Genomic DNA, 12,378 nt, shown 5'->3' on the forward strand with positions numbered 1-12,378 from the left:
TAAAAACACAAAATTAACCGGGCATGGTAGCGCATGCCTGTAATTCCAGCTGCTCGGGAAGGCTGAGGTAGGCGAATCGCTTGAACCTGGGAAGCGGAGGTTGCGGTGGGCCAAGATCGCGCCATTGTACTCCAGCCTCCGCAACAAGAGCTTAACTCTGCCTGGGGAAAAAAAGGAAATTTAAGACTAAAATCAGCAAAAGTGGAGCAGGTTTGTCTGAACACAGATGAGTCTGATTCCCTGCCTGGAAAGCAGGACACCTGAGTGTGGTTTGGTCGCTGACCACTGTAGCATTTACGACCTTGGGGAGGGTTACCGCTCTGGGACGCCAGTCAGTCACACCATCTATAAAAATGGGACACTTCTCAGCCTTCCTTCTTTCGGGCTGCTTTGAAGTCTGGGCTTCTGGAAATACGCAGGCGCGAGACGAACTGTTTGATTGGCTATTCATTGTGACGCGCCCGCGAGCTGCAGCTCCGTCTAAGCCCCGCCTTTTCCTGTCGTGACTCCACGCACGCAAGCGGCTCCAGGGTACGCCGCCGCCACGCGCGCTCGCACGATCGGTGCGTGGTGACGTTGCGCCGGCGCGGGCGCCATCCCGGAAGCGCGAGCAAGGCCGCCAGATGTGCAGGTGCCGCCGCTACCGACGCCGGGGCCGAGTTTGGGGTGGGGCTCGGGACTCCAGGGCCTCGGGGAACCGGTCCGGGTCGGGCGCGGCCCCCGGGCTGCGGTGGGATGGGGTGCGCCGCTGGCCACATCTGGTCATTCCTGCTGCGCACAGGCATCAGTTTCCCCGTCTGCTCAATGGATACGTAGGCGGCGCCGCGGGCTGGATCTGGATCCGGATCAGGGGCATAGAAATTGGGCCCGCCTGTGTTCTGGGTGTGTCGTGTAACCTGGAGCTGGGCGTTGCCCGGTCTGTGCCTCAGTTTCCCCGTATTGTAGGGGACGGGGCGTGAGGGGGGTATTTGAGCCCCTCCTCACTTGGGGTTTTTCAGAGCTTGGATGGCTGAGTTAAATTCTGTTAAATAACCTGGATATAGAACCGTGGTGCTTCTCTGTCTCTCCATGTGAGTTTTGGCAACTGAGCCCGCCCCTGTGAGCCTCAGTTTCACTCGGAGATGATTGTGTTTGCCTCGTAACAGTGATTGAGGATTAACTGAAGTGCTCTACAAGTGTTTCCCTGTAATATGTTCTTAGAGACCCCTGGGATGCTGTCAAAATGCTGATTCCCGGACCCTGTCCCGGGACTTCTTCACACTCCTCTTGGAGAAACAGCCTGTCCTGAACTCCCCTCATTATCACCTTTGGTTTCAGTTGCCACAGACAGCACTGTGAGATCGTCATTCTACCTTATTCCCGTTTTATGGTTGAAAAAAACTGATTCAGAAGGGTGAAGTGGCTCTCCCATGGTCAAACAGCCTACCTCTCTGCGTTTCTTCAATAAATCTACATTTGGAGTTGGGATCAGAGCTTTTGCTGGGTCAATTTCACTGTGTATGTGGAGCAGACTAGCAGTAATCAGAGAAGGCTTCTTGTGAGAGGAAGTTGCTGGGGGACGGGAGGGAAGTGCCAGGAACCCCCCAGCCCTCACATCTGGGAGCCAGAGACAGAAAAGAGTCCTGTTTTGAAGCAGGAGTGTATCCTAGAAGGTCCCAATACTGTGCCTCTCTGGCACTAGCTATGGACCTCCCTCTCCAGGTGTCTTTCTTTTTTTTTTATTTTATTTATTTATTTATTTATTTTGAGACGGAGCCTCGCTCTGTCGCCCAGGCTGTAGTGCAGTGGCCGGATCTCGGCTCACTGCAAGCTCCGCCTTTCGGGTTCACGCCATTCTCCTGCCTCAGCCTCCCGAGTAGCTGGGACTACAGGCGCCCGCCACCTCGCCCGGCTAGTTATTTTTTTGTATTTTTTAGTTGAGATGGGGTTTCACCTTGTTAGCCAGGATGGTCTCGATCTCCTGACCTTGTGATCCGCCCGTCTCGGCCTCCCAAAGTGCTGGGATTACAGGCTTGAGCCACCGCGCCCGGCTTCTTTTTTTTTTTTTTTTGAGACGGAGTCTAGCTCTGTCGCCCAGGCTGGAGTGCAGTGGCCAGATCTCAGCTCACTGCAAGCTCCGCCTCCCGGGTTTACGCCATTCTCCTGGCTCAGCCTCCCGAGTAGCTGGGACTACAGGCGCCTGCCACCTCGCCCGGCTAGTTTTTTGTATTTTTTTTTTTAGTAGAGACAGGGTTTCACCGTGTTAACCAGGATGGTCTCGATCTGCTGACCTTGTGATCCGCCCGTCTCGGCCTCCCAAAGTGCTAGGATTACAGGCTTGAGCCACCGCGCCCGGCCGGCTTCTTTTTTTTTTAAGTTGAGATGGAGTCTCCCTCTGTCGCCCACACTAGAATGCAGTGGCTTGATCTTGGCTCATTGCAACCTCTGCCACCTGGGTTCAAGCAATTCTCCTGCCTCAGCCTCCTGTGTAGCTGGGACTACAGGTGCCCGCCATCATGCCTGGATAATTTTTGTATTTTTAGTAGAGATGGAGGTTTCACCATGTTGTCCAGGCTGGTCTTGAACTCCTGACCTCAAGTAGTCTGCCCACCTCGGCCTCCGAAAGTGCTGGGATTACAGACGTGAGCCACCACGCCCGGCCTCTGAAACCTTTTCTGATCCAGTAGAAGTAGGTTTCTCTGTTTCTTGGCTATTAAATGTGTGGGCCTCAGAGGCAAACTATATCAAGATCCTAGATTTTTCCTGAACTCCCTAGGAGGGTTAGTGCAGTAGCCCCTCCTCCCCTGGTTGCTTCTGGAAGTCCCTGCCTGCCATTACAGTCATCCGTGTGCCAGTAAAACTGGGAACCTCAGAACCATCTGGGTTACTGGGGCCCACGGATTGGCTGTGAGTGCCTGCAATTCTTGGCTTTAGTTTGCTAATAAAAGTGTCATGTCATGTAATCTCAGCACTTTGGGAGGCCGAGGCGGGCGGATCACGAGGTCAGCAGATCCAGACCATCCTGGCTAACATGGTGAAACCCTGTCTCTACTAAAAATACAAAAAATTAGCCAGGCGTGGTGGCGGGCACCTGTAGTACCAGCTACTCGGGAGGCTGAGGCAGGAGAATGGCGTGAACCCAGGAGGCAGAGCTTGCAGTGAGCCGAGATCGCACCACTGCACTCCAGCCTGGGCAACAGAGCGAGACTCCGTCTCCAAAAAAAATAAAATTAAATTTAAAAAAGCATCATGTCAGAGCTGAGTTTGAAAAGCTCTGTTGCCCTTCCCCACAACAACATTCTGACATTCTGGCAGTCCCCTGCTATGAACCAGGTTCCGGGTCAGGCTCTGGTGACAGACACGCCTCTTCCTTTTTTTTTTTTTTTGAGACAGAATCTGTTGCCCAGGCTGGAGTGAAGTGGCGCAATTTTGGCTCACCACAACCTCTGCATTCCGGGTTCAAGCGATTCCCCTGCTTCAGGCTCCCGAGTAGCTGGGAGTACAGGTGCCTGCCACCATGCCTGGCTAATTTTTATATTTTCAGTAGAGACGGGGTTTCACTATGTTGGCCAGGCTGGTCTTGAACTCCTGACCTCATGTGATCCACCTGCCTCGGCCTCCCAGAGTGCTAGGATTACAGGCGAGAGCCACCGTACCCGGCCACCTCTGCTTTTTTGGAGCTGACATTGTTGTGGGGGTGACAGGCAAATGGGTTAGCTGATGACTAGGATAATTTCATGAAGATGTGAACCAGTGAAGCAATTAAATCAAGGTAAAGTGTGGCTGGATGCGGTGGCTCATGCCTGTAATCCTAGCACTTTGGGAGACCAAGGCAAGAGGGTTGTGTCAGCCTAGGAATTTAAGAGCTGCCTAGGCAGCATAGCGAGATCCTGTCTCTTAATGAACAAACAAAAACAAGGTAAAGTAGGCTGGGTGCGGTGGCTCATGCCTGTAATCCCAGCAGTCAGGGAGGCTGAGGCGGGTGGATCGCCTGAAGTCAGGAGTTCAAGACCAGCCTGGCCAACATGGTGAAATCTCGTCCCTACTAAAAACTACAAAAATTAGCCAGGTGTCATGGCAGGCACCTGTAATCCCAGCTACTCGGGAGGGTGAGGCAGGCGAATCGCTTGAACCCAGGAGGCGGAGGTTGCGGTGAGCTGAGATCGCGCCATTGCGCTCCAGCCTGGGCAACAGGAGTGGAACTCCGTATCAAAAAGAAATAAAAAAGCAAGGTCAAGTAGTAAGAGAAGCAGTAAGAGTGACCGGAATAGGGGTCCCTGACCTCTTGGGAGAGGAGACATTGGAGGTGGTGATGATTTGCTGAGGCAGCCACACACGTTCAGCTTGTGAGGACAGCAGGTGTGTGACGGGGGATGAGGGAGGAAGCTGGCAGATCTGTGCAGATGAGAGGTGCCTGTGGCCTTGGGCTCATGGAAGTGGGAGGTGATGGGATTCTAATGTGCTTGGGTACAGTTTACAAATACAACCTCTCTTAGTTTGCCCAATACCTCCAAATTCCTGGGCTGGCACACCTGAGGTTCAGGTGGCATGACTGAGCCACAGTCACACATCCCCACTGTAGGATACCACCACGGTTGGGTTAGATTCCAGCACATGGGGGTCCCAGCCTGGCCTCTTGGTCCCACCTCACCTGGTGACTGGTGCAGACCACTCTGTTCTTGCCTGTTTCAGGCAGCGGAGGAGGAGGAAGAGATGGACCTCCCGGACTCGGCCTCGAGGGTCTTCTGCGGCCGCATCCTGAGCATGGTGAACACAGATGATGTCAACGCCATCATCCTGGCCCAGAAGAACATGTGAGTGGCGGCTGGGGGATGTGAGTGTGGGAAGGAATCCACGGGCTGGCCAACATTCTTGTCTTGCCCGCCCCTACCCGGGGCCCACACTGGTGATAAAATGAAGGAAATGAGCAAATCTTTCGCTGGCTCCAAAGTAAATTCCTTCCCAGCCTGGAGGCGAGGCCTTGGCACGGGAAGCAGGGCTTTGGGGAGGTTTTGCAGCTGTGGACGGCTTGGCGGGGGCCGCAGGGGCTCCTGTCCCGAGGCCTGGGGTGGGGAGAGTTGAAGGACCAGAGGGGGCCATATGCAGGGTTTTTTGTTTATTTGTTTCTTGTTTTTGAGACAGAGTTTCGCTCTTGTTGCCCAGGCTGGAGTGCAATGGCACAATCTCGGCTCACTGCAACCTCTGCCTCCTGGGTTCAAGTGATTTCTCCTGCCTCAGCCTTCCAAGTAGCTGGTATTACAGACATGTGCCACCATGCCCAGCTAATTTTTGTATTTTGAGTAGAGGTGGGTTTCAAGTCAGATTCAGATGTGACTCTGGGGAACTTCCAGACTGAGGGGAGACAAAGCCAGACACAGACCCTCCTGGCCCTATGGTGTCAGGGCTGGGCCAGAGGAACAACCTGGGGCTAGTGAAGTTAAAAGAGTCTGATTGGGCCGGGCGCAGTGGCTCACGCCTGTAATCCCAACACTTTGGGGGGCCGAGGTGGGCAGATCACGAGGTCAGGAGATTGAGACCATCCTGGCTAACATGGTGAAACCCCGTCTCTACTAAAAATTAAAAAAAAATATTAGCCAGGCGTGGTGGCGGGCACCTGTAGTCCCAGCTACTCGGGAGGCTGAGACAGGAGAATGGCCTGAACCCAGGAGGCGGGGCTTCCAGTGGGCTGAGATCGCACCACTGTACTCCAGCCTGGGCAACAGAGCAAGACTCCATCTCAAAACAAAAAAAAAAAAGAGTCTGATTGAATGAAGAGGTAGACAAGGCTACATGAGAAGGACACCCTTGAGTAGGGTTTTGAAGGTTGAATAGGAGTTTGCTAGGTGGCTCAAAGAGTAGGTAGAACTCTGCAGGACAAGGGAACAGCCCATGCAGAGGTTGTGAAGCAGGCAAGGGCTTGGCATGAACAGTCAGCTGTGCCAGGTTGGGCAGGGCCCCGAAGCTGGGCAGCTCATGCCCTCTCTCCACCATCAGGCTGGACCGCTTTGAGAAGACCAATGAGATGCTGCTCAACTTCAACAACCTGTCCAGCGCCCGCCTGCAGCAGATGAGCGAGCGCTTCCTGCACCACACAAGGACCCTGGTAGAGATGAAACGGGACCTGGACAGCATCTTCCGCCGGATCAGGTGGGTGCTCAGCCCCACCCCAGGGCCCCAGCTGACCTCTGCCTCCACCTCCCCATGTAAGCCTCAGTTTCCTTCACATACCAGTATAAAGGGGAGATTTCTGTTTGTTTTACAAGGCTTCGCTGTGCACTTAAGTGTCTGGGACAATTCCAACCTTGGGATAAAATCTTGACGTAAGTTTATTTACTGATTGATTAATTGATCAAGACAGAGTCTTTTTTTTTTTTTTTTTTTTTTGAGACGGAGTCTCGCTGTGTCGCCCAGGCTGGAGTGCGGTGGCCGGATCTCAGCTCACTGCAAGCTCTGCCTCCCGGGTTTTTACGCCATTCTCCTGCCTCAGCCTCCTGAGTAGCCGGGACTACAGGCGCCCGCCACCTCACCCGGCTAGTTTTTTGTATTTTTTAGTAGAGACGGGGTTTCACCGTGTTAGCCAGGATGGTCTCGAACTCCTGACCTCGTGATCCGCCCGTCTCGGCCTCCCAAAGTGCTGGGATTACAGGCTTGAGCCACCGCGCCCGGCCAAGACAGAGTCTTGATCTGTGGCCCCGGCTGGAGTGCAGTGGCGTCATCTTGGCTTACTGCAACCTCTGCCTCCCGGATTCAAGCGATTCTTGTGCTTCAGCCTGCTGAGTAGCTGGGATTACGGGCATACTCTACCATGCCCAGCTAATTTTTGTTGTTGTTTTATTTTTGAGATAGAGTCTTGCTCTGCTGCCCAGGCTGGAGTGCAGTGGTGCACTGTCGGCTCACTGCAACCTCTGCCTCCCGGGTTCAAGCGATTCTCCTGCTTCAGCCTCCTGAGTAGCTGGGACTACAGGCGCATGCTGCCACGCCCAGCTGATTTTTTGTGTTTTAGTAAAGATGAGGTTTCACCATGTTGCCAAGGCTGGTCTCGATCTCCTGAGCTCCGGCAATCCACCTGCCCTGGCCTCCTAAAGTGGTGGGATTACAGGTGTGAGCCTAATTTTTGTATTTTGTGTACTTTTTGTATTTTTTTTAGTAGAGACAGGGTTTCCCCATGTTGGCCAGCCTCATCTCAAACTCCTGGCCTCAGGTGATCCATCCACGTCGACCTCCCAAATGCAGGGATTATAGGCATGAGCCATCACGCTCAATCTTGCAGTTTATTTATTCTTAAAAAACGTAACATAGTGCAGCTGAGCGTGGTGGCTCACACCTGTAATCCCAGCACTTTGGGAGGCGGAGACGGGCGGATCACGAGTTCAGGAGATCGAGACCATCCTGGCTAACATGGTGAAACCCCATCTCTACTAAAATACAAAAAAAATTAGCCGGGCGAGGTGGCGGGCGCCTGTACTCCCAGCTACTCGGGAGGCTGAGGCAGGAGAATGGCGTGAACCCGGGAGGCGGGGCTTGCAGTGAGCTGAGATCCGGCCACTGCACTCCAGCCTGGGCAACAGAGCTAGACTCCGTCTCAAAAAAAAAAAAAAAAAAAAAGGTAACATAGTGCTAGACACATAATGAAAAGGCAGGAATGGCCAGGCACAGTGGCGCATGCCTGTAATCCCAGCAGTTTGGGAGGCTGACGCAGGCGGATCACCTGAGGTCAGGAGTTCGAGACCAGCCTGGCCAACATGATGAAACCCCGTCTCTATTAAAAATACAAAAAACCGCCAGGCGCGGTGGCTTACGCCTGTAATCCCAGCACTTTGGGAGGCCGAGGCAGGCGGATCACGAGGTCAGGAGATCGAGACCATACTGGCAAACACGGTGAAACCCTGTCTCTACTAAAAATACAAAAAAATTAGCCGGGGCCGGGCGCGGTGGCTCAAGCCTGTAATTCCAGCACTTTGGGAGGCCGAGACGGGCGGATCATGAGGTCAGGAGATCGAGACCATCCTGGCTAACACGGTGAAACCCCGTCTCTACTAAAAAAAATACAAAAAACTAGCCGGGCGAGATGGTGGGCGCCTGTAGTCCCAGCTACTCGGGAGGCTGAGGCAGGAGAATGGCGTAAACCCGGAAGGCGGAGCTTGCAGTGAGCTGAGATCCGGCCACGGCACTCCAGCCTGGGCCACAGAGCGAGACTCCGTCTCAAAAAAAAAAAAAAAAAAAAAAAAAAATTAGCCGGGCACAATGGCAGGCGCCTATAGTCCCAGCTTCTCGGGAGGCTGAGGCAGGAGAATGGCGTGAACCCGGGAGGCGGCAGAGCTTGCAGTGAGCCGAGATCGTGCCACTGCCCTCCAGCCTGGGCGACAGAACGAGACTCTGTCTCAAAAAAAAAAAAAAAAAAAAATACAAAAAATCAGCTGAGCACGGTGGCTCGTGCCTGTAATCCCAGGTACTCGGGAGGCTGAGGGAGGAGAATCATGTGAATCCAGAAGGTGGAGGTTGCAGTGAGCCAAGATGGCACCACTGCATTCCACCGTGGGTGACAGAGCGAGATTCTGTCTCAAAAAATAAAAAAAAGAGTTTATCAGAGTAGAGGAGGCCACATGTAAGAAGGGGCCTTGTAGGGGGAGCCCCCAGCCAGTGCCTAGGCTCAGAGCACCCAGAGTCTTAACTAGTTGGGGGTTGTTGCCTACCCTGGGGCTGGAGGCCGGCTGGTGAGTGACTGTCAGGGCCGTGGCTGTGGGGCCGAGCACCTGGAGAGAGTGAAGATGTGATGTGATGAACAGTGTGGGGTTCTCACTCCCGTCTCCCCTTGCCCTCAGCCGGCAGCAGGGGCCTGTGACTGGCACAAGGCCTGGCCTGCCTGCTCAGCAGGTTAAGCCCTGTGTGCCTTCTCTCCCCTGCAGGACGCTGAAAGGGAAACTGGCCAGGCAGCACCCAGAGGCCTTCAGCCGTAAGTGTCACACAGGGCTCCGGCTCCCGAGCATGTCAGCACTCTCCGCCCAGGGCAGGCTTCTGGAAGGCCACCTTGGGGCCTGATCCTGAGACCAGGCTGTAATGGGCAGTGGGTCTGGAGAAACCTGGGGCGGGGGCGGGGGCAGGGTGCTGGCCTGGTCTTCTCGGCAGCCTACAAGGCTGGCGCTAGGACGGGAGTCCGTGCCCTGTGGGGAGGCCGCACAGGGAATGTGGATAAGTGGCATGATGATCCTTATCCCCGTGTGCATCATGAGCCCCTGTGAACCAGGCTGTTACCCACAGTCACCCATGAGGTGGGGACTGTGAGTATCCCCGTTTCATGGAGAGGGAAACAGAGGCCCAGAGGGGCGGGACTTGAGTGCACATCCGTCTGGCTAAAGAGCCCGTCTGTTCTCTGAGGTACCACTCCATGTTGCCACCACCTTAAAGGGCTCTGCAGGCTGAGCCTGGGTTCATCCCATCTGTTGAAAAGGCCGACGGCTCTCCATCCTAGGGCCTCCAACAGCAGTTTACAGAGCAGAGAGCCGGGCTGAGGGGAGGTCATGTACCTAGGCCAGGTAGTGCAGTGAGCCAGGCTTGCCCTCACGGCTCCTGTAGGCCCAACCCCAGAGCTTGTGTCCCTTCCTCACCTCACCTTGAAGGGAGAGCTCTTCCCTGCCTGGACCTCAGTTTCCTCCTCTACAAAATAAAAATGGGCCAAGTCTGCCGGGCGCGGTGGCTCATGCCTATAATCCCAACACTGGGAGGCCGAGGCGGGTGGATCACCTGAGGTCGGGAGTTCGATACCAGCCCTACCAACATAGAGAAACCCCGTTTGTAGTAAAAATACAAAATTAGATGGGCGTGGTGACGGGCACCTGTAGTCCCAGCTACTCGGGAGGCTGAGGCAGGAGAATTGCTTGAACCCGGGAGGCGGAGGTTGCAGTGAGCTGAGATCACACCATTGCACTCTAGCTTGGGCAACAAGAGCGAAACTCCGTCTCAAAAAAAAAAAAAAAAAAAAAAAAAGGGGCCAAGTCATGCCCCCATGGGGTGAGGGCAGCCATTATGGGTCACATGGACAATAAATCCTACATCCCAGTGCTTCGCAAGGTGACACCACCAACTCTTGGGCCTCCTTCCTCCAGATATCCCGGAGGCGTCCTTCCTGGAGGAAGAGGATGAAGACCCCATCCCACCCAGCACCACGACCACCATCGCCACCTCAGAACAGAGCACGGGCTCATGTGACACCAGCCCCGACACCGTCTCGCCCTCCCTGAGCCCCGGCTTCGAGGACCTGTCCCATGTCCAGCCTGGCTCCCCAGCCATCAACGGCCGCAGCCAGACAGATGAGGAGGAGACGACGGGCGAATAGACCTACTGCCCGGTGCCTTGAGGGGTCTCAGGGCAGTGGCATACAAGGTGGCAGCGGGTAACCCTGCCTTGTTCTGTCACCCAGGGCTCCTTTGCTGCCCCGTTCTGTCACTCAGGGCTCCTAGGGGAACAGGGCTGTCTCCCGAGGGGTGTGAAATTCCTGGGGGGTCTTTAATTCTGGCTCCTTCCTTCCTCAGAACGCCTCTCTTCTGCAAGACCCCTCTGCCATGCCAGGGCACGCCCATTCCGGCTGGAGTCGCAGGGCTGGGCACGGGAATTTTTCCAGAGCTGAGCCTGACGTCTGCTCTGAAGAATGCTTGAAAGGTTCCCAGAGACCAGAGCCAGATGTCCCCCACCCCCGGTCAGGACCTCCTTGAGGTGCACAAGCACGGTCTCCTCTGAGTTCACCCCAGCCCACCCCTGCACCCACTAATTCTGCTTTTCCTGCCCCTTGCTCCGTAAAAGTATCAAATACTGTCTCCTTGGTATCTCAAAGAGGTTTCTGAGATAGGTAGAAGTCTTGAGATGGAGGCTGGCCATCCATTCAGCCCTAAGCATGCTGAGGCCTGTGTTTCTCTGAATAGAGGTGTGGAACCTGAGGGGCCAGCAGGCCTCTCTGAGGGCCTCCATGGAGCAAACGGAGCCACCTTGGGAAAGAGTTTAATGGAATATTTTTGTACCCAATGTTTACAGATGGCTGTTGGGAAGTTATCAATAAAAAGACACCATTACTAAAAAGGGAAAAGTACACCTAGCCATGGCTTCTTCCATCCTTAGGCCAAGCAACCCAAAAGATGGGCAAGTGCTGGATGTGGGGCTGGGGGCCCTGCTGGAGGGAGGTGCAGACAGTCAGGCACCACAGAGCTAGAAAGAGACGTGGCCCTTTTTTGGAATCCCCCTGGTGGGAGCTAGAACTATCCAAGTTCCCATCACCTGCTAGGTCTTCCCTCATGCTGCTCTCACTGCTCACAATACTACCGTTCCCATCCTCCTTTCATAATTCCTCCTCCAGATCTCAGTCTTCCTCCAGATCTGGGAGCCACACTAAATCCATTTCCCATCAGACACACTCCGAGGGTTACCTCATCTTCTGAGTACTTAGAAATTATGTTGTTACGACCGGGCTTGGTGGCTCATGCCTGTAATCCCAGTACTTTGGGAGGCTGAGGCGGGTGGATCACCTGAGGTCAGGAGTTCGAGACCAGCCTGGCTAACATGGTGAAACCCCGTCCCTACTAAAAATACAAAAATTAGCTGGGCATGGTGGTGCACACCTGTAAACCCAGCTATTTGGGAGGCTGAGGCAGAATTGCTTGAATCTAGGAGGCAGAGGTCGCAGTGAGCCAAGTTCGCATCACTGCACTCTAGCCTGGGCAACAAGAGCGAAACTCTTCTCTCAAAAAAGAAAAAGAAATTATGTTCCTAAAGACATCTTCCCAGACATTAGAGTGTCTGCTTTTGCCTGGTATAGTAACGCCTGCAAATGTTCAAGGAAATAAACAGGTACCCCTGTTAAGCCTATAGGTGACTTCTCATTGCTCCCCATCTTCTCTGTACTCAGCACTTTTGTATTTTTTATTTATTTATTTTTTTGGAGACAGCATCTCTCTTTGTTGCCCAAGCTGGAGTGTAGTGGTCCAATCATGGGTCACTGCAACCTCAAAACCCTGGGCTCAAGCAATCCTCCAACCTCTTAAGTAGCTGGGACTACAGGTGCGCACCACCACACCTGGATAATTAAAAAAATTTTTTTGTTTTTTTGTAGATTCAGGGTCTTGCTATGTTTTCCAGGCTGGTCTTGAATTCCTGGTCTCAAGTAATCCTCCCTCTTTGACCTCCCAAAGTGCTGGGATTACAAGTGTGAACCACTGCACTCGCCCTGGCCCTTTTTTTGTTTGTTTGTTTGAGATAGACTCTCACTCTGTTGCCCAGGCTGCAGTGCTGTGGCATGAACTCAGCTCACTGCAACCTCCACCTCCCAGGTTCAAGTGATTCTCCTGCCTCAGCCTCCTGAGTAGCTGGGATTACAGGCATGCACCACCATGCCCAGCTAATTTTGTGTTTTTA

The 12,378-nt window shown here is 53.9% G+C and overlaps 1 protein-coding gene across 13 annotated transcripts; it reads left to right on the forward strand.

The window, feature by feature from the left end:
* Positions 1-586: 586 nt before the first annotated feature.
* KXD1 (KxDL motif containing 1) lies at positions 587-11,065 on the forward strand. Of its 13 annotated transcripts, XM_077976991.1 has the most exons (7): positions 1,244-1,754; positions 3,180-3,453; positions 4,077-4,793; positions 5,974-6,126; positions 8,886-8,932; positions 10,083-10,359; positions 10,509-11,049. In XM_077976991.1, the coding sequence occupies exons 3-6, from the start codon at positions 4,528-4,530 to the stop codon at positions 10,310-10,312; spliced, it is 696 nt and encodes a 231-aa protein (XP_077833117.1). In that variant the 5' UTR covers positions 1,244-1,754; positions 3,180-3,453; positions 4,077-4,527; the 3' UTR covers positions 10,313-10,359; positions 10,509-11,049.
* Positions 11,066-12,378: the final 1,313 nt, after the last annotated feature.

This window comes from Macaca mulatta, chromosome 19, assembly GCF_049350105.2.
Source record: "Macaca mulatta isolate MMU2019108-1 chromosome 19, T2T-MMU8v2.0, whole genome shotgun sequence".
Classification (NCBI taxonomy): Eukaryota; Metazoa; Chordata; class Mammalia; order Primates; family Cercopithecidae; genus Macaca; species Macaca mulatta.